Here is a 27,280-nt window from a genome sequence, read left to right as displayed (position 1 = left end):
CAGGGTGCCTGGAGCACAGCTGGACATGGCCTTCAGTCCAACCATCCACCCTGGGCTCCGGCACTGCGATGGACGTCAGTCTCCTCATCTGGACCACCAGGCAATAGAGCACCTCCACGGGCTGCCCAGACCCACCCAGGATGGGGTGTGCTGCCCCCCCACAAGCCCAGCCACGGCCCGGGCCCCACAACACCACTTGGGGGGTCTGAGAGCCATGGCTGGGCACCCGACCCTTCCCACCAGCCACCTAGCAGGGAGGACAGGTGCCCGGCAGGACGACTGGCATCACATTGACACCCAGCAGCCCGGGCCTCCCATGGGCCACCTGCCCTGGCTGGAGAGTGCCCTCGGGGCTCCAGGATGACTAGCCTCCCAGGCACCACCACCTGGGAACCACCCTACCCGTGGCTGCTTTACAGACGGAGGCTCAGAGACACTGAGACCCTGAGGCCAGGCCACACAGCTTGGGAAGCAGACCTGAGACCTAGAGGGTGGGCCACACGAGAAGGGACGGGGCCAAGGACAGGGGCCCCAGGGAGGAGACCAGGGGGTCTGTGTCTGGGTCAAGGGCAGCCACCGAGCGGATCAAGCTGAGAGGGCTTCCGGACAGTCCCTTGGCTTGGTTTCGAAAAGGCCAGGCATGTGGGGCTGGCGGGAGGGTTCCAGGAGGCAAAGTTGGGGGCGGCCTTGCACTGAGGCCGTGGGGGGCGAACAGGGCCAGGGCGCCTAGGACGGGACCGTTAGGAAGGAGCAGGCCTGGGGCAGGCCCCCGGCCTGGCAGGCTCCACCCAGAAACAGCGCAGGCCCGCACCCATCACGTGGGGTCAGAGGGGAGTGGGCATGGCAGGGCCGGGACAGCCCCCTCCCGAGGCGGGCGCGGCAGGTGCTGGGCAGCGGGCACTGTGCCGTGGAGGACTCTAAGTCCACCATCCCTGGGCCAGTCCAGCCCCCACGGCTGAAGCCAGGGAAGCTACCCGGGGCAGGGACCAGACCAGATGAGGCCAGGGAGCCCCCAAAGGGCCAGGAACCCCCCAGTCCACACGATCCCTCGGGCACAAGACCAGAAGCAAAATCGCCCCCTCACCCGGAGGGGCCAGAGGGCTCCTCGGCCAAGGACGCTGTCCCCAGACGGGGAGGGCCTGCCCGGGAGCAGCCACACCACAGACCAGGAAAGTGTCTCGTCAGCCCCGCGTCCACCCAGCAGGAAGGGGAACCACGGAGGTCAGGGCTCTGGGGTGGACGCCGGGGGCAGCTCCCGGAGGCCAGGCCTCCCAGCCTGGCTGCTTCCAGAAGCTTGACAGGAGCCCACCTGGCCCTGACCACCACCGCCCAAGGTCCCCGGCCCCAGGGAACAGATGAGTGGACACCGGGTGGGCATCTGCCAGGCCTGCTCCTACCTGAGGGACGCCGGGCCCGCTCCTACCTGAGGGACACTGGGCCGGCACCCCCTGAGGGACGCCGGGCCCCCCGCTCCTATCCTGTTTATTTACTCACACCCTGCTTCTCCTTCCACACAAACTGCAGTGGCTTCCAGGAACTACTCGGCATGAATTGGAAGAAAAACCACGTGGCTAATGACCATTCATGTTAGAACAAGCAGGAGCGACCGGTTCTGACAGACAAGTAAGAAAGAGCCCACGTGACGGGCAGAAGCTGAAGAGGACATTGCTGTGAGCTTCCTGGCAGGCAAAGGAAAAAGAAAACCAGATTTCGCTCACCATTTAAGACAAGAACCAGCTCTTCTGACTTCCAGATTCAAGATTCCTTCAGGACATCTGATGGGGCCTTGAAGAGGCCCCAGTGACAGTGTCAGCCCCCAAGCCGTGCCCCACTCTTTGTGACCCTGTGGACTGTAGCCTGCCTGGCCCCTCTGTCCATGAAATTCTGTGGGCAAGAATACACTCACCCCGATCCCCATCTCAGACCAACACAAGCCCCCAGCGAGGCTCTGAGCAGCTGAGAGGCCGGGCTGACCCCTGGCTCCCCGGCTCAGCAGAGGGGCAGTGAGTCACCACCACACACTCCCCTGCTGCCCCACCACTGACCGCAGCTGGACTCTCCTCAGGAAGCTCCCTCCTGCAAGACGCAAAGCCACCTCACCAGACCCCAGCCCCGAAGCCCCATCCCTGCTTCAGAGGGCAGGTGCTCATGACCCAAAGCTCAGTCCCTCCCCCCACAGCCTGGCCTCACCCCCTAACCCCAGACCAGCAAGGACAAAGGACGGACACACGGAGCCCGTCATTCCATCATGGGGCCCAAGGAAGCCCCCAGAGACAGCAGGAGACACCAGCCAGACTGCCATTCATCCAGGGAGCAGGGGCGGCCCAGGCTCGGGCCCCGGAGTGGCCAGGAGCCTCCAGGTCCCACGGCCTGCGCCCTCCCCAGCTGAATCACCAGGCCCTTGCCAGCTGGGAGGATGCCCGGCCGCCACCCCCAGGGAGCACCGCCCCGCTGCTCTGGGGCCTGCCAACACCCGGTTCAGCTGCTGACAGCAGGCGCCCCGCCCCGGGGAGCCCCTGGAAGCTGGTGGGGCTCCGCAGGCTTCAGACAGCACGGGGGGCCGGATCCAGGGATCTGACCACAGACACTCAGCATCAGCTCGGCCTAGCCCCGGCCCGCTTCGGAGCCCACCACCAGACGTCAGCGTGGTCACAGCTGGGGCCATGGGGACAGGGCACACAGAGGCCCGCCACCCCCAAGCCAGCATGGAACGCTGTCCAGGGTGGATGGGTCTTCCCGGACAGAGGTGGAAGGGTCTCCCGGCCACCAATCTTAGAAACCTGGCCACGTCACCCCGGGCCGTGCACGGGAGAGCCCACAGCCTCTTTGGCAGCCTTCAGACTCGACGTCCAGCTCGGGGAAAACATGAAGCACTGCTGGGCCCGCAGGGCTGGGCGGTGGTTCTGGAATTCACAGGGCCGGGGAGGACAAGAACCCCCCTGCCCGGGTGAGTGAGAGAGTCACGAGCATGAAAGGAGGGTTGATCCCTTTCCCCCATCGGGGCGATAATCCATTCAGCGCCGATACTGACACATGGAAGTCATGGTTCCCGAGTCGTCCCCTCGGCATGGCGCATCTGGGTGGCAGCAGGAGCCCTGCCCCCCCAGCAGCCGGGGCCTGCTGTCCTCCCTGGGGCGCTCATCGGGGCGGGGCCGGGCCCAGAGTCCAGCTCAGCAGCCCTCCAGGCGAACCGAGCTGGCGTGGGAGGGACAGTCGGGGCCCTCCGTCATTCAGCAAACTTCTCTGGGGGACCCGGCCCCGTGCCTGCTCTGACACAGCGCCCGGCCTGGGAAAGCGACACTGGCCGCAGAGACCACACAGCGGCCACGCGAAGGAAAGGGGGGTGGTGGGAAGCAGGGATGATGAAAGTGGTCTGCGGGAACCCAGGGACCAATTTGCCAGGGAGGACGGGGCCTCGGTTCTGACCCGGACACAGAGCGGCCAGTGCTAAGCTGGAGGGCACGAGGCTGCAGCTGAGGAGGAAGGCCCAGCTTCGGGCCCTGGTTGCAGGGCGGGGGGCGCTGGGAGCCCCCAGCAGAGGCCACTCAGAGGCAGGGGCAGGGAGAACAGAGCAGTGCCCAGGGAGGTGGGGGCACTGGGGAGGAGCAGCCCAGGGAGACCACGGGACAGTCCAATCCAAACCACAGGCTCTGGGCCCTGCAGGGCCCCAGGGGTCACTCAGAAACGAGGCCTGGGACCTGTGAGAGGAGAGGCGCCTCCGTAGAGGCCCAGGGGCCCCAGCCTCGCCCCTTCCCGCCAGGCCCGCCTCCCGTCTGGGTTCAGGCGGGACAGCCTCTGGGTGGGCTCCAACCTGGGCAGGCAGAGAGTGTTCCCTCCCCTGTGTCCTCAGGGGCACTGAGGCTCAGAGGGGACAGGAGACACGTCCTATCCACCCTGGGGAGGAGGTCCCTGGACGGGAACCTCAGTTACAGTCACTGCCCAGATGGAGAAACTGAGGCACGCAGAGGAGAAGGGGGCACAGGCAGCCAGGGAGACGCGAGCTCTCCACCCAGGGCACCCAACAGCTGGGCAGGCCTCAACCGCCACCCACCTCCAGTGGGCACCAAAGACCCGGACACAGAATGACCCTGAGCCCACATCCCAGGAAGAGCAGCCAGGGCCAAGGCATGCGGGCACACGTATGCCAGATATGGCCCCTCACACCTGGGGAAGGGGTGTAAAGGTGGTCCTGGGCACTGTTCTTCAGTCGCTCAGTCGTGTCCGACTCTTTGCAACCCCATGGACTGCAGCATGCCAGCCCTCCCTGTCCCTCACCATCTCCCGGAGCTTGCTCAAACTCATGTCCATTGAGTCGGTGATGTCATCCAACCATCTCATCTTCTGCCTCCGCCTTCTCCTCCCTCCTTCTATCTTTCCCAGCATCAGGGTCTTTCCCAATGAGTCAGGTCTTTGCATCAGGTGGCCAAAGTATCGGTCCCGGTACAGAGAGGGAAATTGAGGCCATGAGCTCTCAGGGAACCTGCCCGAAGTCCCACAGCAGGGAGCGGTCCGTCTACTGGCAGGAGGGTGTATGAGAAGCCAGCGAGGGGTCAAGCCCTGGCCGGGATTCCGAGGGCAGAGGATGGGGTGGCTGCGGGCTGGCGGAAAGATCAGCCTCTGTCCACACCTGAGACCCAGCAGGGACCCCTGAGGCGAGGGCCTCTGGGCCAGGTGGGGGTCCCAGCTGCACCCTCACTGACCCCCTGCCCCGGCAGCCCAGCAAGCCACCTCCTGCCCTGGGCATCCCCAGATGCCCCGAGCGTGAGACTGGGTGAGATGACAGCCAACAAAGCTCTCTGTGAACTGCTGAGCGCTGTCCCCACAAAGCTCAACTCCTCACGACCAGAAGCAAGAAAGGGCCCCCCAGGAGAATTCTAGGAACCACCTCTGCATTCCAGCGCCTCAGCTTCTGAGCAGAGCTCAGTGCCCCTGGACCCTGGGGCCAGACTCCTGGGAGGACCCACAGGTGCTCAGCCAGAGCCGGTCACCCAGCCCTCCAGCCGCCCAGCCATCACCCAGGGATGCCCGCCATCCCTCCCACGCCGAAAGCGGATGCAGCCATCCAGGCACCACCTGCCCCGCTGCCCCAAGGGAAGCTCTGGGCAGGCCAGGAGAGGCCTGTTCACCCAGGACAAGGACACCCGCCGAGACCCAACCGCCCGTCGCTGGGCCCGGGAGGCTCCGCTGGAGAGCCTGCAGCCCCCTTGGGCCCACCTGCAAACCCTCCAGAGAAACAGAGAACAACAGGGCCTTCCCTCCCCCGGGCACAGCACCCCCAGATTGAACAGCACCCCAAGAAAGGCCGCTGGAGGCTACCCCCATCTGACAAAGGAGGAAATGGGGGGGAGGGGGCCATAGAGAGGAACCGAGCTTAGGACCTCGGTCTGCTGGCTGCCAGGGACAGCTGGGGAAGTGGGTGAGCCCTCAGCTGGCACTGAGGGGTACCTGTCGCCAAACTCAAACTTAGAGAGGCCACGGGAGGTGGAAGTGAGCACTCCGGGTGATTGGGGCCTTTCCTGATGAGCTCGTCTGCAGGAAGAGACCGCTGAGGCTCCCAGGTGAGGGACCCTGAGTCCACCAGCGACTGGTGTGACTTGGAGCTCTCGCCACCAGGATCAGCTGCCCACCTGCAACCTGCCAGCCGCACGTCCAGCACCACCAGGCAAAGCCCGGCTCCGTCAATAAAGCCCCTCCTCTCTATGGCCTCGTCTGCCCCTAATGGGGGAGCAAGATGGCCCTGTGGCTCTGACAGGCCCCCAGCGTATATCCGCAAACATGCTCTCCTGGGGCCTGAAGGTGGTGTGTTCTTAAGCAAACTCAGGCCATCCGGGGCACAGAACTTGGCTAGACTGTACCCCCAGCTCAGAGCAGCAGACGTGGGAGGTTCCAGCCCCAACCCAGGCCAGGCCACAGGCCCCTCCCTCCCCTGACCACCGAGAAAGGGTGCCCCGGACACACACCAGACTCACGTTCCCCTCCTGCCCCCTGCCCACGCCCACACTACAGGGAACACAGTTGGACTCCAGGAGGCCAGGGTCTCGCCCAAGACCGAAGGGCCTCCTTGGAGAACTATATTTAGATTCAATGGGGATTATTCGGCCTTACTTCCCAGGACAGCTTTCAGAAAGGCTGCAGGTCAGGCGGGAAGGGCTTCCTCTGGAGACCCCCACCCCCCCACCTTCCCAGGCTGTGGAAACTTCCAGGGCGCATTGTTCCTGGAACAATGGTCCCCGTTCCTTCCAAGACCAGGGCGAGCCCATTGGCTGCAGATCTCAGCAGGGCCCAGGCCCCTGGCAAACACCTTGGCAGCTGGACCGGAGACTGGGGGAGCACTCGGTTGACCATGGCCTCCAGTGGCAGCGGCCCAGAGTGTGTCCCTCACACGGCTCTCACCCACGAAGCAGGAAAGGAGCAGCGTCGGCCCCCCTCACAGCGGGGGGCCCACCCCCGGCCTTCCAAGCCCTCCTGCCCCAGGTGTGCAGTTTCCAGACACTTGGCTGGGGGCCCAGGTGCCCCAAGGGCAACAACGCACGGGGTGACCTCTTCTGCAGGCAGGGCAGGAGCTGTCCCGCCCAGGGTGGAGGCCTCGCCACCTCCCTCTCTCCCCTCCCCCTCCCACACACAGACGGTTCCAGCTGCCTGTCTGCAGCGGGAACCCGGCCCAAGCCCCCTCCAATCAGACCGTAGGACCCTCTGAGGATGAAGCCCCCCAGGGGTGTTACAGACGGAAACCGAGGAGGCAGGAGATTGGCCAAAAATCCACGGTGAAGCTTTGCGCCTGCCTCCAGCACGCGAGTCTCCCAAGTTCCAGCATGGGCCCTGCCCTGGGGACCGGCCCGAGGAAGAGTCACTTACCCGGAGGGGTGTCCCAGGCCCGCTGACCAGCTTCCAGGCCTGTCGCTTGAGCTCGGCGAGCTTCGTGTGGCAGTGACGGCACCATCCGCCTCCACCGGCCGAGTGGCCTTGCTCTGCGCCCGGCCCGGCGCCCTCGGGCGCAGGGCGGCTGCCGCATGGGTCCTGCTCCGGCCCGGCGGTCAGCCTCTTGCGGGGGGACACTTCCAGCAGCTGCAGAGGCTCGCGGGCCGGGCCGCCCTCGGCCACCTGCGGGGGGGAAAGGGGACAGTGAGCTGAGCCGCTGGGCGGGGCCACCCCAAGGACCCAGGCCCGGTAACTCCAGACCTCAGAGCGCCCCAGCCCGAGAGCGACGCGCTCGACAAAAGTTAGGAGCGCTGGGCGCCGACCTGCAGCCCACCGCGTTCTTCCATCCCAGGAAGTCCTGATGGGGCTGCCCCCAAGCCAGCAGGAGGCCCGGCGCCACCCGCGCCGTGCTCCAGGCCCCGCCCCCAGGGGACGCCGCGCGCCCCCCGCCCGCCCGCCCGCCAGCATCCTCGGGGTCCCGAGATCGGTCCCGCACCGCCCGGAGGCCCGCAGTCGCCCGCCTTCCTCTCGGGCCCTCAGCGCGTACCGCGGGTTGCGCAGCGCACAGGGGGCCGCCGCGGCTGCCCATGGCCCGGACGCAGGAAGGGCTGGGCGGGCGCTTCGGGGCCACCCCGGCTCTCCAGGGGCGCCGCGGCTACGTGATCCGGCCCAGAGATGCCCCCATGGCCCGTCCGGTGGCTCCGAAGTTCGCGGCGCGGGCGAGTGGAGAACAGAGCTCCGCAGATGCGGCGGCGGCGGGCGCGCACGGAGGCGAGGGCGGGGCCGGGGCGGGGCCGGGGACTCCGGGGCGGGGAGGGGCGGGGCTCCGGGAGCGCGACCCCCCCCCCGCCTCCGCCCCCGCCGCTCAGGCTTTCGCTCCGCAGCGCGTGGGGGAAGGGGTCCCGCATCACGGCGCGGCCCCACCCGCTCCGAGGCCCCTCAACCTGTTAGGCGAGTCTCAGTCCCAGGGAGGGGCGCTGGGGGCCCGCGGTGAGATACCCGGTATACGCGCGCGCGCGCGCCTGGCCGTTCGGCTCCCAGGACACTGGGGTCTCCTTGGGAGACACCAACCCACTCATCACTTTACAAGCGGGGAAACTGAGACCGCCGTGGGGAAAATCTTGCCCAAGGTCACACATCGAAGTGGAAGGGGACAAGCCCCGGCTCCCGGACTCCCGATCGCTTTCCCCCGAAAATCCAGGGCACTCTGCGTCTGGGTCTGTCGCGCGTGGGTGAGGGTCGCCGCGGTCTGCGCCCCGGAACATGCGCCGCTCACGCCGGTGCATCTGCTGTGTCTAGGCGTGTCGGCAGAGAGCACGCGGGGCTTCGCAGCCGCGCGCGTGCAAGAAGGCTAGTGTGCGCGCCGTGCGCCCGGGAAGCGGGAGGAGGTGGCCCCGGGGGTGCGCGCGGGACCTGTTGTCAGCCGGCCTGGCAGATGGGAACTTAGCTGCGGAATTAATTGCCTGTTTGTCTCCGGCTGGGAGGTCGCCCCCCACCCCCCGCCCTGCTCCGGCGACCAGTTGCTCCCGCTCTGGCTCGGGCCTCGGGGTCGCCGCTCTCCGAGACGGCGGGCTGCGCGGCGTCCGGGGTCTGGATCCGCCCGAAGCCCGGGGTCCGGGTCGGCGGGCGTCGCCGCCCGGCTGCTCGTGACGCGGGCGCCCCCTGCTGGTCGCCGCGCCACCTCCGCCGCCAGGCTCCGGGGAGACCGACCGCGCGCCACGCGTCCCGGGCGGAGAGGCGCCCCTAGGAAAACCGTGGTCCTGGTGGAGACCCCAGCCGCTGCGCGCTGACGGGCACGCAGGGAGACTATCACACAGATTCCACCCGCTCCCCGCCTCTCCTGAGCCTCTCAAAGCGACTCCTCCTTTATGTTTTGCCCCCACCCTCCCTGTCGCTTGAACGGGCCTCACTCCCCCAAAATAGAGGAGCGCGGTGATCATGCCCCTCCCGCCTCTCCGAGTCTTTAATGGCCTGCAACGCGGTGGGGGGCGCACAAAGTGGACAGAGGCTCCCCACTCTCACTCCACGGTCCCACGCCGTCCAGCCCGTTTCCACCCTGCCTGGCGGCGGAAGATCCCCTTTCCCAGATCCTCTAAGCCTCGTAAAGGACAAGGGGCGTCAGCACCCCGTCCGCATCCCCCGCCCCGCAACTGCTCCGGGACACGGACACACACACACGCAGGCCCGGGAAGCGCGGCTGTCCGTAGCACACCTACGGGCACACTCCCCACCTGCTCCTCCAGAAACACGTCGGCGCAGGAGCCCCGGTCCTGTGTCCGGGACCGGCCACGCCCGCAACTTTGTCCGCACGGTTGCGACGCTTCCAGAAGCACACGCTCGCACCCTGCACGCGGGTTCTCAGGAGTGATCAGACTCAGCCCCGAGGAATCTGGACCACCTCGGGACTCAGGATCAGCCACGAGACTCCCGGCCCTCTGCCTCGCCCTCCCCAGCAAGGCGCGCGGTGGGACGCCGACGGTCCCGCTGAGCGGAGACAGATCAGCCCTGACGCGGGAAAGTGCAGCCCGGCCTGCTGGACGCTGCTCAGAACCTGCCACCTCTTTCCAGCACCGCGAGCCGCGGGAGCCGGGCCGCGAAGTCGCGGGACGGCGCCGCTGCCGCTAGCGGGGGTCCGCCGCCTGGCCCTCACCTTGGTTCGGCGCCGCAGGAGGTGGCTGGTGAACCCCAGGATGATCTCCGAGTCCAGGCAGAGCGCCCCCATCTCCAGCAGGCTGGGCACCTTGCGGGGCGCGCCGCGGGGCGGCTCGGGCGGCCCCGGCAGCGCCATGGAGGAGCCGAGCGCGGGGAGCGCAGCGCGGGGAGCTGGCCCGAGCTCCTCCCGCGGCTGCAGCCGCCGCCTCCTCCCCGCCCGCGCGCTCACTAGCCGCGCTCCCGCCGCCGCCGCGCTCCGCACGGGACCGCCCGCCGTGTCCCCAGTCCTCGGCGGCCCGCGCCCGCCGCCCCTGCGCTCGCTCCGTGCCGCGCGCCCCCGCGCTCCGGCCCCTCCCGCCCGCACCGACAGCGCCCCCTTCGCCCGCGCGGCGAGCTAGACTCCCGGACACGCAGACTCGAGGAGCCGGGCGGGGGGCGAAAACCCTGCAGGCCATGGGGCGGAGGATGGGGGCCAGGACCTGGCCTGGGTCTGCACCCCTCTGCTTCACGCGCCTCCTACCCGCTGCTCTGACTGCGAAGCACAGCGACCGCGAGGCCGCGCCAAGCGGGATTCCGCCAAACCGACCTCCAATCCGCCCAGGGGACCCCGCACCTTGGGTCCCCAGTCCTTGGCCACGTGTAGGGAGCCCAGTGACCTTGCGACCCCTCCTCTGCCCACAGCTACCCTGTCCGGGGTCCCTCCTTGGAAGCCCTCCATCCCACACCCCAGCCTGAGCCTACGGACTCCTAAAGCCCGCCCCGCCAGGACCCCAGAGTGCCTCCACTCCAGGGATCCTGATTCCGCACCCATCTGCAGCCTTCTCTGCCCTTGACCTGGGCCCCTCCGGCCGATCCTGAGACTCACCACTGGCTGGAGGATCCCTGCTCTTCGCCGGGCGCGACCAAGGGTCGGAGTCAGTAGCAGGACCCTCTGGGAGCAGGGGGTGGATTCTACCGGGATACAACTCGGGCCGAATCCCGCGCTCCTACTATGCGCAGCCCCCAGCCTCGCAAGCTGGCGGGGCAGCCCCTAGGGGTGCAGGCCGGGCTGCGGGACACCTGCCTGGGGAGGATGGCGTCCCAGGGACAGGGTAGACTAAATAAGTTAGGCCCACGGGGAGGTCTTTGGGAGTTAAGGCAAGGGAGGGGGGTATTAGGGACCCCGCCAGGGGGAGATGAACCTGAACAGGACCTGGAAGATAAGCAGGCGCAGAGAGAGGAACGAAGCGCCGAGGGCCTGGAGGTCTCAGCGCCGGGACCTTCCAGAGGCGCAGACGTGCTGTGGGCCTGACGTGTCGCCCGGCCAGCCTCGCAGCCCCCTCTGTGCCCTGGGAAGGACCATGAATCTCTCACCCCCCACTCTTCCTCTGCCAGGAGACCCTCCTGCTTCCCGGAGTTCCACCGCTGACATTCCTAGTGGCAGACGGAAGACTTTATCTCCACCTGACTACACCGATGGGCTTGCCATAAACGCCTTATCTGCCGGACACAGGACTGCATGACCACTGCTCTGCCCCACTGGGGCCTCGGGTCAGGCGAGACCCCCAGGGGGAGCTGCCCGCCTCCCTGTCCTTGAGGCCAACCCTGGCCTGGGGCAGAGATCGGGACAAGCCGGAAAGGGGGCCACTATCCCCCCTCTCCCCCTACTCTCCCCCCTCAGCCCCCTCAGTCCCCTCCTCTCTGCTCCAGAAGGCCACCCCAGGGACCTCCCAGCCTCCTCCCTCCCACTCGGACAGGCTCTGCAGAGGACTGTCCGGCCTCCCCTGTCCTCCAGCACCCTGAGCCTGAGGGGGCTTCCTCCAGTGAGCCCTGCTCTTCTGGGAGGCGGCCACCACCACCTCGGCGGATTGATTAAAGCCATCTTGGGGATTTTTTTAACATTTAATTTACCAAGCACGCCGCGGCCAGTCAGAGCTGTCCCCAGGGAAATCTAGGCCAAGGGAGCAAAAGAGAAAAACCCCTGCAATTGAGCAGAGCTCTGACAGGATTAATTGCGGGACTCAGCTTCCAATCAGACCCCACGTGGCAATATTTCAGGAAGGCGGGAGGACACGAGGCTGCAGTGGTCAGATTCCTGAACTGGATATGGGGAACCCAAGCTCACCATACCACTGCCACCATGAGCTGCTGGGGACATTGGAACCCCCCCATACACACACACAGCGCACATGCCACCCAAGCTCCTGCCAGGGGTTTCCAGTCCACCCCCAGCCAGCCTTTCAAAGAGGGGCCAAGCCCTTCCAGCCAGCAATCTGAGAGCTGGGCAGGCACCCTGCCCAGCATCCACATTGCACTTCAGAAGATGAACACCTGCAGCCGCTTCTCTGTGATGGTGGGAAACTGGACCAGTGGGGCAGTGGGCAACAAACCCTAACAGCTGATCCCTGGTGAAAGTGGACACAGGTCAGAGACCGGGGCTCCTGGAAAGATGCCCCGTGTGCCAGCACCCATAAAAGCCCGGGCCTTTCCTGGGGGAGATGCTGCACACAGGTGGGAGTTGCTGCTTCAGTGCGGAGGAGAGGGTGGGCCAGGGAGAGGTCATGTGGCCTTAACTCTCATCCAGTTTTTAGCCATGAGTTTGGGTATTTAATCAAGAGGTCAGGAGGGGCTGGAGTGCCTACGCTGCCAGACATAAAATGCTCTGAGGTCTGAGACCTAGAACCACACTCAGCACGGAGCAGCCCCTCCTCCCCCTTCCACGGGCAAGGTGGGGGAGGAAAAGGGGGCTTGCAACCCTCCTAGCCTCCCCACGTCTGGTCAGCTCCCCAGGCTCCCCGTCAGCGCCCCTCCAGAAGGCTGGGCTCGTGTCTGGAGCGGGAACTTTGCCTCCAGGGGACAGCTCATGATGACAGCCCCATTGTGTCCGTGAGAGAAGCCCACCTCAGCTCAGGACAGGGGCCCCTGGCCAGGCTTTGCCCCTCCTCCTCCTCCTCAGCTCCCGGGGTTGGGTGGGGTAGGCTTCGGGTTGGGAGCAAGTCAGCCTTTTTGCCAGTTCTCCTGGGGTGGCTGAGTGTGTGACAGGGTTCGGGGTGAGGGGGGAGGCACTCATCTTATTCTCACAACAACTCTAGAAGCGGGCGTTGTTTCAACCCCTACCACGCAGGAGAGGAAACAGGCAGAGCGTGAAGTTGCCAGAATGCATCCCAGGTAGTCTGGATTGAGATTGTGTTCAGGGAACCCCTTCCCTTGGGGCCTGGCCTCAGGTAGTCTGGATTGAGAATGTGTTCAGGGAACCTCTTCCCCCTGGGGCCCGGCCTCAGTAGTGCCGCTGTGTGGGGCAGGACAGGACCTTGGCCTGGGGGCTCCCCTCCTGCGGTCAGAAGAGGAGGTGAGGGTGGTCACCTCTCCCACCCCACCCGCACCCCGCCAGAGTGGACGGCAGGATAAGGCAGTCAAGCAGTAGGAGAGCGAGAACAGCAGGGTGAGGCTGGCTCCCTGAAGAACAAGGACCCTCACAGGGGCCAGCCCCTGCCCCCTGCCCACCCTCCGCCCTGCACCCCTGCCCAGCACCCCAGGCCAGGAGGAGCCTCGGGCCCAGAGCAAAGGGACCCCCTCCGGCACGGTGGGTTCAGCACCTCGGCCAGCACCAGCAGAGAGGCTCCAGCTGACCCAGAACCGCCCCTCCACTCTCTCTACAAGTCAGGTGGGGTGGGCTCAGGGAAGGGCAGCAGACAAGGCGGGGGGGTGGGGGTGGGGTCCTGGGTGTTGGTTTCCATCCCCACCTGCTCATTCATTCACTCGGTTCAATCACCCTGGAGCTGTCCTTGACTCTTGCTGGCTCTCACCACCCTTGGGTCCTATCCATCAGCATTTCCTCTTCCTGCCCCCTTGACAGAATGTCCAGAGTCGGACTGCTTTTCCCAGCCTGCGCTGCCCAGGCCCCCTCTCAGCCACGCTCACGTTTATTGCAGAGGCCTCTCTCTGGAGGCTCTGTGACCACTGCCATCCCCTTGGATCTGGTCTCAACTCAGCAGCCAGGAGGGGCTTTTAGCAGGTGAGTGAGCTCACACTGCCTCTGCTCACAACCTTTGCTTCCTTCCCGTGCTCCGGGAGCCCCCGCATCCCACAGACTCCTGGCTGTCACTGGGCACACCCCTTCTGGGGCTCACTCTGCTGTTCCTGCCACAGGGGACACTGGTCCCCAGACATCCACTCTGCTCTCTCTCTTTTCTGGAAGGTCATCTTCACAGCAAAACCCTCCTTACCCACCCTACCTAAATCCCCAACCCCTCCCAGCTTTCCCCAGCACTCCAGTGCTCTAATTTTCCTCCTCAGCACCTACCGTGCTTACTGTGAATGTTTCTTGTTTATTTTGTTTATGGCCTATAATCCCCATTAGATTCATTGGAAGGACTCACACTGAAGCTCCAACACTTGGGCCACCTGATGCAAAGAGCCGACTCATCGGAAAAGACCCTGATGCTGGGAAAGAGGAGGACAGGAGGAGAAGAGGACGACAGAGGATGAAATGGTTGGATGGCATCACCGACTCAGTGGACATGAGTTTGAGCAAGCTCCAGGAGACAGTGAAGGATGGGGAAGCCTGGCGTGCTGCAGTCCATGGGGTCACAAGGAGTCAGACATGACTGAGCAACTGAACAACAATCCACCCCCACCTAGCTGCAGCCCCTGCCAGCTCCCTGCCTGCATGCCTGCTCTGGCCTCCTCACTGGCCCCTCACTGGCTCCTCCCTCCCTCCCACCCCATCCAGAACAAGGCCACAGGGCCAGACACTGACCCTGGGATGATTTGACCAGACCCACCCAGCCCAGCCCTGAGTTGACCAGCCTGAGGGCACATCCTGGCCCAGATGGAAGCCTTTCTGATCTGTCTGCACCTCTCCAGCTCCTGAGAGGGGGTGTGCGTGACACTGAGTGGTCCCTAAAACCTGTAACCAGTGGCCTCACTGTGACAGGTGCACTCTGGCCCACCATCCCAGCCAGCCAGGGCTCCCAGCCCTGCTAGAAATCCTGAGCCCTTCCACGGTGCCCCCCTTAAAGTGGCAGCCCCTCAGCCAGTGAGCCCACAGGCACCCAGCCAGGACCTCCTCCTCCTCTTCGGGGCTCAGCTCCTTTGCTTCTTTTGTCCTCTTTGCCTAGATTTCCCCTTCACAGCTGGCCAACTCCAGCTTCGGGTCACAAGCAGATGCCACCTCTTCCAGGAAGGCTTCCAGCCTAGGCAGGCCCAGTCCTGGCATTCCTGCCACCCGCGGCACAAGTGTCACCGACTCCCGGGTGTCAGTGAATGTGTAAGGGAGACGGGAAATCAGCCCGAAAGGTCACCAGGTAGCAGGAGCAGAGCCCCGCTTCCCGGGCTCCCTGGGTTGGTGGGGTCAGACAGGAGAAAGCAGAACTCTGGGAAACCAAGGGACTCTGGGAATCCCCTGCGAAGGCACAGCCACGGATGCAACAGGGACACTACCACTTATGGCCAGCAGATGGCGCCCCTTGGCCACAGTCTCTGATGAAAAAGACTTGCATTTAAGAAACTGGTTTCCCTCTTACGCAGACGGGATAACTGAGGCCCCAAGAGGAGCCGCAGCATCCCAGAGAGTGAGAGATGCCAGTCCCGAGCCCTCCCCTCCGGGTGCCTTCTGGTGTCCCCTGCCCACCTGCTGCTCACTAAGGCCTGCCCACTAAGACCTGCCAACCCCCCAGGCCTCCCCCAACCCCCAACTCTCTCTTCCCCCTCCCCCAGTTCTTGCTCCCTCTCCCCCCAACCCGCAGAGACCCGGGCTCAGCCTCTAGCTCGAGGGCAGGCAATGACCGAGGCAGAGGGACCCGGGGGTCAGGGTGAAAGCCGCAAAGCTCTGGGAACCCCCTAGTGCAGGCGAATCCCCGCTGTGCCGACGTGCCAGAAAAGGGCTTGCTGCTTCCTGAGGAACCCGTCTGGGTGACTGTCCCACACAAAGAGCCCTGGGACATCACCTGGGCAGAGTCCAGCTCAGCACTGGATCTGTAGAAACCAGGACTGGACACAAAGGTGGTGGCCTTGTGAGTACAGGCTGTGTGTGTGTGTGTGTGTGTGTGTACAGTGGGATGTATCACATATACTGGGAATGAAAACATCACGAGCTGGTGTGCTGAATGAATAAAGACAGGGACACTGAAGGAGCGTACCCCCAGACCCTGGGGTCCAGGCAGCACCACGGACCACGTCAAGTGCATGCCTCAGGAGCCCCATCCCCACGGCCCACCTGGGTGTGGCATGGGGGTTCCTCAGAGAAAGCAGAAAAGACGCCAAGTTCCATGAGCTAAAGTACAGATGAAATTCAGATAACAGAAAATGAAGCACTTGGAAAATAAGAATATGAGACAAAATTCAAAAGAAAGACTGAAAGATAAAGTCAAGGAAACAGCCCAGAAAGTAGAGGGAAAAGAAATAGAAAAATAAGAGTGGGGAAAAAGAAAAAAATTTCAGGGTTGAGGTGAGAAGTTCAATGTCTGAATAATAGTAATTGCAGGGGGAAAAAGAACAGAAAAAGTATGGTAAGGAAATAATGAAAAACGAAAAACAGAACTAAAGACTGAGGATTTGATGGCTTCCAAGATAGAAAGAAAGAAAGATCAACATCTTTGTGAAATTTCAAAACAACACCAGGAAAAACCACAAGATACTAAAAGCTTGTGGGAGGGACCCACACGGCAAACAAGTTGCAGATTGGCCTCCAACTTCTCAGCAGCAGCAGTGGAAATCCAGAGAGAATGGAGCAAAGTTTCCAAAACTCTGAGGAAAGATAATTCCCTATATAGATTTCTATACCCAGCTAAACTATCAACTGAGAGGAAAAGTAGAATAAAGACCCCAGAAAAAGTAGAATAAAAACAAAAAAAAACTTGATTTTCCCCTTTCTCAAGTTCCCGGCAGATGGACTCCCCCACAAATAAGGAGCTAAACTAAGGATAAAGGGAACATAGGATCAGGGAAGTGGGACCCCAACCCAGGAAAGAGATAAAAGGCATTTCCAGGATGGTGAACAGAGGTTTACAGGTGTCAGTTGAGTCGTGAGGATCCAGATTGGAGCAGGCATTCACAGCATCTACAAGAAGGCCTTAAAGAGAATGGAGGGAGGGAGGGAAATAAATTATGTAATGTATTTGGACACATTTAGGAAAGATTTAAACTTTCATCACAGAGGATGGAGTTATTCACTATTGCATAGAAAACTATGCAAATTTTAAAAATGAGGAAATAATAATAATAAAAGAGGCAATTATTTTTAATTAGAAAGCTGTAGCAGAAAGGAATGGTGACATAGCATGCTAACTTGGGACCTCCAAGGTGGTTCAGTGGTAAAGAACCCACCTGCCAAGTAGAAGACAGGGGTTTGATCCCTGGCTTGGGACGAACCCCTGGAGAAGGAAATGGTAACCCACCCCGTTTTCTTGCTGGGAAATCCCACAGACAGAGGAGCCTGGCACGGTGCATACCATGCCAAGGAGTCAGACATGAATGAGTGACTGGGCAACAGCATGTTAACGTGGGGAAAGAATATGTAGGTTAGGAGGCTCCTGTTTTTTCCTAACAAGCTTTACATTGATAATTATTATTTGACTTTTTAAATTATATAAATGCTTGAGGTTCATTTCTAATTTAGAAATGTAAATGGAAGTGAAAACACACTTCTGAACAACTCTAGAGGAAAACCCCAAAGGAAACTACACCGAAAGCAGTGGAGGGCTTTCTGTCACCACCCGTGGGCTGAGGCCAAAGGGACGTCAAAGAAGCTTAAGTCCTTATCTGAATGTGTCCAAAACGAGGAAGGTGCTTGCCTGGTGGTCCCGCGGTTAAGGCTCCACGTTCTCAACGCAGGTGGCATGGGTTTGGTCCCTGGTCAGGTAACTTAGGTTCTGCATGCTGCACTGCGTGGCCAAACAAACAAATAAAAGCTTTTGCAAAATGGCCAAGTGTCACCTTGCCCATGGCATGTCACTTGGGCCTGTATGCTGGGGTGTCCTCCCAAGGCACTCTTCAGGCATGGTGGAGATTTAGCCCAGAGCTAAAGAAAGGCTGAATCTTGGAGGGAGGAAAACCAAGTACCTGGAGAGTCCCCTCTCCCAGGACTGAGCTGGCTCTGCCACTTAGACAGCCTCACCCCCAAGGAGCTACTCCTGGGGGTGGCCATCTCACATGCTTCTGCTGAGGTCAGGCCCTCAGAGAAGTTGTGTGTATGTGTGATGACCCACATGTGGATTTAGGTTATCTGTGATGGAGTCCTCCAGGCTCCAGCCTGAGCCGGCAGAATCCAGCATCGGGGGTGGTCAGCAGGAGGAGCCCAGAAGAGATGGAGCTCCAGGTGAGGGCAGGTTGGAGACCGCTGGGGTGTGTCTGAAATAACCTGTCATCCCTCAGGGACAGCCAGAAGCATTTTTGGGAAAGGACCGTGGCAGAGTGTCAGCAGTTGCAGGGGGAGATTTGAGCTGGTGTTCTTGGGGAAACCAGAGGAGGGGGTAATTTTGAGCCAAGATAAAGCATCAGGGACCAGATTCACACCTCCACAAGAAACGTCCTTAAAGGGAGAACATAGATGAAACAACAGTTCACGGGACATGTTGTCTCAGGCTCGCCAGGACAGGGATCCCTGGACCTGCCCCGGCCCCGCCCACTGCCCAGCAAGGGCTGACTGGCATCCGCACAGGAAGAAGGCCCAGGAGGAGCTCCCGGGCATCGCTGGAAAGAGGGGTCCTGTCGGAAGCCTGGGGAAGTCAAGGCTACAGGGCAGAGTCTCGGAGAGGAGAGCTGCCAGAACCTCCATGGCCCTGGTGGGCAACGGAGACCCCTGAGCCTCTAGCCAAGAGCCCCTCATTGCGTGCAAGAAAGGACGGCCTAAAGCTGAAACAGACACATGCGAATCGCGTCCACAGCAGCGTCGCTCACAGTGGCCGGGAGGAACGGATCAGCAGGCTGTGGTCCAGTCACACAGTGGAACCCCGTGTGTGTGTGTGTGTGTGTGTGTGCACGCGCACACACGCGCATGCACGTGTGCCCAGTCTCTCAGTCATGTTGGACTCTTTGCAACCCACGGACTGTCGCCCGCCAGTCCATGGGATTTTCCAGGCAAGAATATTGGAGTGGGTTGCCGTGTCCTCCTCCAGGAGATCTTCCGGACCCAGGGATCGAGCCCACTGGCAGGTGGACTCTTCACCATTTCGCCACATGGGAAGCCCCAGAGGAGCATTGTTCAGCCTTAAATAAATGAAGGACATTCTGGCACCTGCTGTAATACGGATGAACCTTGAGGACTTTTGTTCAGTGAAATAAGCCAGTCACAGAAGAGAGAAATACTGTACAGTTCTGCTCATTTGGGGTAACTGTCGTAGTTCTTACAGACAGAAAGAAGAAGGGTGGTGCTGAGTGCTGGGAGGAGGGGAGACAGGACACTGTTGTTTGACAGAGACAGAGTCTCAGCTTTACAAGATGAAAAGGTTCTGGAGATGGAGGACAGTGATGTTTCCACAGTCACGTGAGTGTACTTAATGCCACAGAACTATATGTTTAAAAAATGGTTAAAGGAATAAACTTTACTTATTGTATATTTTCCCATAATTAAAAAAAAAAAAAGTCTTTTAAATATGCTGGAAATGGTGTGCGTTCCCACCAAGCAGAATGAACAGCCTCAGTCATTTGCAAGACGCGCAGCAGAGGACTCAGAAGGGGGTTGCTTCACTGCTGGGGAGACAGAATAAACGTTTAACGGATCCTACCTACAAAACTGAAAGCCACACTCGGAAGAATCAGAGCTCTCTACTAGTAGCTCAACCGCATCCCCAAACAAGGCTCACAACTTCTGTAAGTTACAAACCCATCCAGCACCCAACCGTGAAAGCCACGATGTTTGGCAGCCAATCAAAAATGACCAGGCTTGAAAAGAAATAGAAAACTGTAAAATGAGGAGAAAAATCAGTCAGTAGAAACAGGCCCAGAGAACCCTCCTACACCGTCTATGGAATGTAAACCGATGCAGCCGCTATGGAGTTCCTTTAAAAAACTAAAACTAAAGCTATTGGGTTGGCCAAAAAGTTCATTTGGGTTTTTCTGTAACATCTTACAAACGAACTTTTGGCCAACCCAACATCATATGATCCCGCAATCACGCTCCTGGGCATATATCCGGAAAAGGTGAAAACTCTAATTTGAAAAGATACACGCACCCAAATGTTCACAGAAGCCTATTCACAGTAGCCAAGACATGGAGGCAATGTACCTATCGACAAATGGCTGGATTAAGATGTGTGTGTGTGTTATACATAATATATATAAAGGGATACTACTCAGCCATAAAGAAGAATAAAAGAGTAGCATCTGCAGCAACATAGATGGGCCTTGAGATTGTCATACTAAGTGAAGTATGTCAGACAAAGATAGATATTATATGATATCACGTAAGTGTGGTATCCAAAATCTTAAATCTGAAAAAAAGAGTACAAGTTAACTTATTTAGAAAGCAGACACAGACTCACAGACATAGAAAACAAACTCATGGTTACAAAGGAGAAAGTGGGGATAAACGAGAAGTTTAGGATTAACAGATACATTCTGTATGGAATAGATAAACAACAAGGATTTATTGTATGATACGGGGAACTATATTTAATATCTCTTGTAATAACCTATATATAATCCAAAAGAATCTGGAAAAGAATATATATATATATATATATATATATATAAACTGAATCACTTTACTGTACACCTGAAACTAACACAATACTGCAAATCAACTCTACTTCAATAAATAAATCTCCAGTATTGCAGGCAGATTCTTTACCATCTGAGCCACCAGGGAAGCCCAATAAATACCACACAAACACAAAAAGAAACAGACTCAGCAATGATGCAGATGATAAAATCCGTTGACAAGAACTTTAAAACTATTTTTGTAACTTTATTTCAATATGTTCAAGAAGATCTAGGAATGCTTGAATGCATTAAGCAGCAATATGGACACTATTAAACAGACTCCATCAAACTCCACAGATGGAGAATCTAACGTCCAGGATGACAAACATTAAAAAGCAGAGACATCACTTTGCCAACAAAGGTCTGTCTTATCAAGGCTATGGTTTTTCCAGTGGTCGTGTATGGATGTGAGGTTGGACTATAAAGAAAGATGAGCGCCGAAGAACTGATGCTTTTGAACTGTGGTGTTGGAGAAGACTCTTGAGAGTCCCTTGGACTGCAAGGAGATCCAACCAGTCCATCCTAGAGATCAGTCCTGGGTGTTCATTGGAAGGACTGATGCTGAAGCTCAAACTCCAATACTTTGGCCACCTGATGCCAAGAACTGGCTCATTGGAAAAGACCCAGGTGTTGGGAAACATTGAGGGCAGGAGGAGAAGGGGATGACAGAGGATGAGCTGGTTGGATGGCATCACTGACTCAATGGACATGAGTCTGAGCAAGCTCCAGGAGACGGTGATGGACAGGGAGGCCTGTGTGCTGCAGTTGATGGGGTCACAGAGTTGGACACGACTGAGCGACTGAACTGACTAACTAGGATGACAATTACACTGACAGAATTAACAGCCAATTGGACGGTTCAGAAGAAACAATATTTAGCTAGAAATAGAAACTACCCAAAATGAAACCAAGAAAATAAGACTGAACGGTGAGCGGAGTCTCAGGCAACTTTGGATCATCCTAAGAGTGGCCTATAGACACCACCTTAAGAAGCGAGAAAAGCAGAACAAACGAAACCTACAGCAAATAGAAGCGGGGACAAATGGCTTCTTCGAGACGATCAATATAACAACAAAGCTCTAGCAGACCGAGAGAACACAAATCATCGATATTAGGAGGAGAGGGGCTGCTTCCCTGGTGGTCCTGTGGTTAGGACTCTGAAGCGCCACTGCAGAGGGCTTGGGTTCCATCCCCGGTCAGAGAACTGAGATCTCACATGCCACAAGGCATGGCCAAAAGATAAATTTAAAAAAATTTTTTGAAAAGAAGGGAAGATGGAACTTTGCTACAGATTCTACAGATGCCGAAAGAATAATAATGGAGCGTCACACTTAACTTTACACCAAAAAATCTGACAACTTAGATTAAATAAGCAGATTTCTTGAAAGATACAAACTGATAAAACTCACTCCAGAAGAAACAGATAACCTGAATAGTCTTATGTCCATTAAAGATACTGCATTTGCATTTGAACACCTTCCAAGAAAGAAAACGTCAGAGCGGGCTGGGGTGAGAGAGGGGGCTTAGGGATGCTGGGGAAGGGAGGAAGGAATTGCTAAGGGCCAGGCAAAACCCGTTGGGTGGTGGGTCTGCTCCTTATCTTGTTAAGGGTGAGGGTTTCACGGATGTAGGCATATGGCAGAAGTCATCAGATTGTGCACTTTAAACACCTGTTGCACTTTTTACTATACCTTAAGTATACCTCTAAAAACTGGAGAAGTGAAAGAGAGGGTGATCCACAACTGGAGGGCTTGAAGAAAACTCACTTGGACACGTGCCCCATCCGTGCCCCCCGAAGCCTCTACAGACCCCAGCAGGTGCTCTGACAGCCCGTCACAGCGGCCCCCAAGTCCTCCCAGAGTGGACATTCACCAAGTCACCAAGCGTGTAAAGTGTCCCTCCCCCTCTCAACCTCACAGGCACTTGGAGTTAGACTCTTGCAGCCTGGTGGGAGGCCCCCAGGAGGTTGCCAGTGCAGTAGGGACGCTGGGGACAGAGGGGCTGACAGGCTGTGCCTATTCTGGGCTCTTGCTGCCCTGGGGATTAGAGGCTCCAGACATCGCCAAAAGCCACAGGTTCAGGGGTCTGTCTCCGCTCACTTCTTTTCTCTTGCCGAGATCTACCACCTAAGCTGGTGATCCTCAGCCTCGGGCCGGGATCAGAATTGGCTGGGGGCTTGGCCAGGGTGACGCGAGGTGCCCACCCCACCCCTCTGAGCCTGGTCTGGGGGTCTTTGCCACCCCTCCTGGTGACAGCCACAGGGCAACCTGGAGAACCACTCACTCAGAAGATCGGTTTAGCTACTTTAATAGAGACCAAAAGAACAGCAGCTTTAAAAAGACAGAAGGTTAATTTCTCTTGTGGGAAAGAAAAGTTGATACGTGGTCCAAGGACCCAGGGTGGCAGGTCCCCTGAGCCAGTCCAGGGTAGGGTGATCAGGTCCCAGTTTGCCCGGAACAAAGAGGGTTCCCAGAACATGAGATTTCTAGTGTTAAAACTGGACAGTCCCAGGCAAACCTTGACAGGTTGGCCAGCCTCATCCAGGATGCTCTGCTCTGGCCCAGGTGGTCCTGCCTGCAAGGCCAGGGTGGGCTCAGCACCTTGGAGGGCTGGTTCCACTGGAAGTGGGAAAGAGTAGGGGCAGGCCAGAGCCCCCACTAGCAGCTCAGGGGCCCCATGCAGCCAGGGGTTTCCTCTGCTAAAGAGAATGGGTCCTGGGGCCCCTGAGCGCCACTCGCCAGAGACAGCAGCCAGAGAGGAGAGGCCTGACCCGGGCATGGGGTGGGGGAACCGTCTGCCGGCAAGGACAGGCTTGTCACGAGGAGGAGCCTGTCCTCAGGAAGCCCAGGGGCTGAGGGGGCCTGTGATGAGACCCACCCCACTGCCACCTACATCCTCCCCCAGCTCCTCCCCGCCACCAACCAGGTATTACAGGTCCTGGGATGAGGTCTAACTGGCCCGCATCACCGCTCGGGGCACGGCCCCTCCAGCAAGCCCCTGCGAGGTGAGTACTAGACCCCCCTCTGCAAGAGGAAGAAATGGGCTCCCTGAGGGGAAGAGGGCGTGCCAGGGTCCCTTGCTCATGGGCGGCAGGGCTGAGTCTTGCTGTACAGCTATAGGCTGTACCATGGCCGATTCTCAGTCTGGGCCGGGATGCAGGGGACAGCAGAGGAGGGGCTTCCATCACTTCAGCCCCTAAGCCCCCCAAGCTTGCCCCTCCCCAGAGCAGGAGCCCGGCCAGGCTGGGCATGGCAGCCGCTGGCCAGGGGGCCAGGATGGGGTGAGCTGGAAGCACCCGAAACCTGGGCCCCAAGACCAAGTCCTCTCCCCAGCCTGCTCCCTGAGATGGCAGAAGGTGGGGCAGGGGGGCAGGGGAAGGTTTCAGGAGGTGGCCCTTCTCCCCGCCCCCCCAAGAGGGGCTGGATGAGACAGCAGTGTCTGAGGCAAGGAGAGGCTGGCAGCCAGGCCCAAGGGGACTGTCCCCCTTCCTCCTCCTCTGGGGTCGGAAGGAAGACGGGGAGGCTGAGATGAGTGAGCAGCGGGGGAGAGAGGACGGCCGGACACGGGGACGCTTTAGGACAAAAGTTTATTGTCATCGATCTGCGATGCATACATGTTCACATTGTACAAAATGATGCCAAGCCACAGACTGGGGAAGCCCAGCTCGGGGAGGCGCGGGGGGCGCTGTCCCTGGGCTGCTGGGGGGTGGCGTGGACCGCCCAGGAGCATGGTGGAAGGGAACCACCGCAGAGCGGCGCTGGCGGCCTGAGGGCTGCGGCAGGACCGCGGCCCAAACCCTCTGGGCCCCTCAGAGCCTGGAGCACCCGACCCGGCCCAGCGGCGGTTGCAGCGGGGGTTGCTGGGTAAAAGGGGGAAGGAGCCCTCTGGCAGCTGGACACGCCTCCAGGGAACACGGCCCCCTCCCCCAGGCCGCCGAGGGGTCCACCGCCCGGGCTGGGGCCGCATCCTTCGCAGCCCACTCTCTCCCTCCGCACCGCCTCTCCGGCCGACCGCCCCCTAGCCACCACCAGACTCATGAGCCGTGACTGGCCCTTAAGCTACCTGGCAGCTCGGTGCGACGCTGGCCCCAAACCCAGGCCTGTGGGACCCAGCAGCCAGGCCGCCCTGCGGCGTTTCCCCTCCAAGGGGGCCGGGCGGCAGGGACCTTTCCTTCCCAGAGGGTGTGGCCAGACCCGGGCCAGGCAGGCTCCGGAGCAGGTCAGTCATCCTGGGGAGGAGCAGCGTCGCCCTTGGCGCGAGGTGGGAATGGACGGCACTTCCCTGAGCCCCTCCCAGCGCCCCCGCCCCCGGGGATCACGGGCGGCGCTCCCGGGTCCCACTGCAGAGCGGAGCCTGAGGCTGCGGGGGTGACGCTGTGGCCCGGGCAGCCCGGCCCATCGAGTCCGCGGGCCTGACCCCTACCTGGAGCGCGGGCTCCCAGCTTCCCCCCAACCCCAGCGAGCCCGAGTTCCTCGGCGGGGTCCTTCATTCATTCCCCACGGTCTCATCGGCCCCTGCGCTCGACCCCCACGGTCCCCTGCGAAGCGAAGGCTCCAGCTCTCCCCTCGCGAGCCCACGACCCTCTGCCCCCAGCCCGAGGGCGCGGCCGCCGCATCACCAACTCCCGGGAGGCCCGAGGCGAGGAGCGCGCCTCCATCCCGCGGGGCCACCGCCAGGGCCGCCCTGGGAAGCCGGCGGAGTTTCGAGAGGGTGGGAGCCCCCGGGGCACTGGCGGGCGGTGGTGGCGTCTCTGCGCCGGCAACGCGCCAGGAGCGTGGGCCTGGCGTTCCCCGCACCCGAGCCCATCCCGGCCGTCCCCTGCGCTCGGCGCCGCCGCGCCCGGCCGCCTCCTGCGGCTGTCGGCCCGGGGCCCGGCCTCGGGGTCTGCGGGGCGCGGCGCGCAGGGAACGGCCGGCCCGAGGTGCGCGGCGCCGGGTCCGCGGGCTCCTCCTCGGCAGTCCCGGCGCGGCCCTGCCCATGCCCGCGCTCCCGGGCCGCGCGTGGGGCGCCCCGTCGTTGTCGCCGGCGCCAGGCCCGCCGGGTCTAGTGGTCCTAAACATTTCACAATTGCGCTACAGAACTGTTGAACTGTTAAGAACCACTGGACCCAGCGCGCGATCCTCGTCCGCCGCGCTCTGTAGACAGGAGCCCCGCCGCCCCGGAGCTCGGTCCCGAGCCACGACGTGCCGGGGAAGCGCGGCCGCCGGACCCAGCCCCCCGCCCGCCCGCGGCCGCCGAGCCCCGCGAGCCCAGCCGTCCCGGCGGCGCGCCCCCTCCACGAAGCCCGGCGGTGCGTCCGTGTGGCGGCGGCCAGCGCGGCGGCGCCTTTTAAGCGGGGCAGCCGCCCTCCCCCGCCGCCGGAATGCGCTCGCGCCGCGCCGGCCCGACCGGTTTTTCCGGGCGGGGCGGCTCCTGGGCCCGCAGGTCGCGCTGCTGGTCGTCCGCGGCGCGGGTACCTGCTCGGCGCGCCCACGCGGGGGTGGCCCTGACTCACCGGCCTCCCGGCCCCGCCCGGCGCCCCCGGCGTTCCTGGGGTCCGCGCTCCGCCCGGGCCGAGGTGGGGGGAGCCCACAGCGGCACCGTCCTGCCAGGGACCCGGGGCGCTCGGCTCACGGCGGGGAGGGTGGGGAGACCCTGGGCCGAGTTGGCGCCCAGGTGAGGACTGGAGCCGCCAGAGGTCCCGGCCGGTCCGGCTCATGGGTGGCGGGAGGGCCGGGCTGGACACGCCCAACAGTGTCCCTCTCACTTCAAAGCGAGCGTCGTGGGAGGGGGAGGAGGCGAACGAAAGGAAAGTGAAACCAGAGGGCGGGCGAGGACGCGCAGGCAGGTTTCTGGTTCTCAGACCCCGTGGGTCTCCTCCCAGAGCCCCGCCCTCCTCCAAGCTCACGTCGGGGGGCCTCATCCTGACGCCACACACCCCACCCTGTGCGGGGGGGTGTGGGGCACAGTCCTCGCTCTGCTCTGCTCTGCTCCACACCCGCCAAGAGCCGGCACACACCGCTCCACCCCCAACCCCACCCCAGCACTGCCCCTCCCCCCATCGCCCCCCTCCCCACCCCAGCACTGCCCCTCCCCCTATCACCCCCCTCCCCGCTGCGCTCAGGCCTGACCACTTGAGTTACCTGGGGAGGTTGGGGTTAGCCAGCCTCCAGAGACTCCCTTACAGCAGAGCTGTCCATTGGGAGCTAGTGGTGGAGCTTAAGCTTTAGGAAAGAGAAAATCGGGAGGTGACCCCTGAAGTCCTCAGGATGGGTGGGAGGCAGAGGGTGGTCATCCTCTTTGGGCTGAGTCCAGGGCAGCCCCCACGGCCACACTACCAGCCGGACACTGGTCCCAGGCCGGGACACAGATGCCAAGCTGGGCCGGGCCCTGCAGGCGTTCTCACACAGGCTGTGTGTGTGTTTTCCTGCACCACTGCCCTGTGAAGGGAGCAGCCAAGGTTTCACTGTTTCCATTTGCAGTTGGGGAAACCCAGGCTCAGAGAGAGGCCCTGACATCTCAGAGCGGAGAAGTCCCAGTGGAGCTGGGACTCCACATCTGGCATCTCTGCTGAGTCCACAGGCCTGAGTGTCAGTTACCGGGGTGGGGTGTGCGGAACCTGGGGGCAGAGACGTGCGTGTGACCCAGACGAGGAGCTTGGGACCAGCCCGGTCCAGGGCGGACCCCTCCGTCCACCTGCTGCAGCACCAGAGGGGGCCGGTATGAGTGCGTGCGGAGGAGGAAGCGGTGACAAGCGGCAGCCTGAGACCCCCACCTGCGGCAGGAGGTGTTGAGGTGTGAGCCGCAAAGGGGAGGGTGTACTTCCTGCCTGATTTTAGGATGGCAGATGCTGGGTAAATGTGGATAATGGCCTAAATGAGAGCGAGATGTTGGCCAGCGATAACGCTGAGATCGCAGTGACTGGGGAAGCGCTGTCAGGAGCTGGAGCCCCACCAGTGAAATCACAGACGTGAGCCATGCAGCTCTGAGACCCCGAGGGGCTCCGGCGCCTCCCACGGGTACCCCGCCCTCCCTCACCTCCCACCACCCA

At 61.2% G+C, this 27,280-nt stretch overlaps 1 protein-coding gene across 1 annotated transcript in view; it reads right to left on the bottom strand.

Annotated features, from left to right (window-relative positions):
- KIF26A (kinesin family member 26A) overlaps nucleotides 1-7,684 on the bottom strand; it is a 38,956-nt gene extending 31,272 nt beyond the window's left edge. The window contains exons 1-2 of the mRNA XM_070775842.1: nucleotides 7,466-7,684; nucleotides 6,856-7,101 (exon numbers count right to left, since the gene is read on the bottom strand). Of these exons, the coding sequence (XP_070631943.1) occupies nucleotides 6,856-7,101; nucleotides 7,466-7,507 (288 nt within the window). The 5' untranslated portion in view covers nucleotides 7,508-7,684. The remainder of the gene's footprint in view (nucleotides 1-6,855; nucleotides 7,102-7,465) is intronic.
- Between the last annotated feature and the right edge of the window lie 19,596 nt (nucleotides 7,685-27,280).

The sequence above is a fragment of the Bos indicus genome, chromosome 21 (genome assembly GCF_029378745.1).
Source record: "Bos indicus isolate NIAB-ARS_2022 breed Sahiwal x Tharparkar chromosome 21, NIAB-ARS_B.indTharparkar_mat_pri_1.0, whole genome shotgun sequence".
Lineage (NCBI taxonomy): Eukaryota > Metazoa > Chordata > Mammalia > Artiodactyla > Bovidae > Bos > Bos indicus.
Note: the sequence above shows the minus strand (reverse complement) of the source record. Positions and strands in the feature narration are given on the sequence as shown.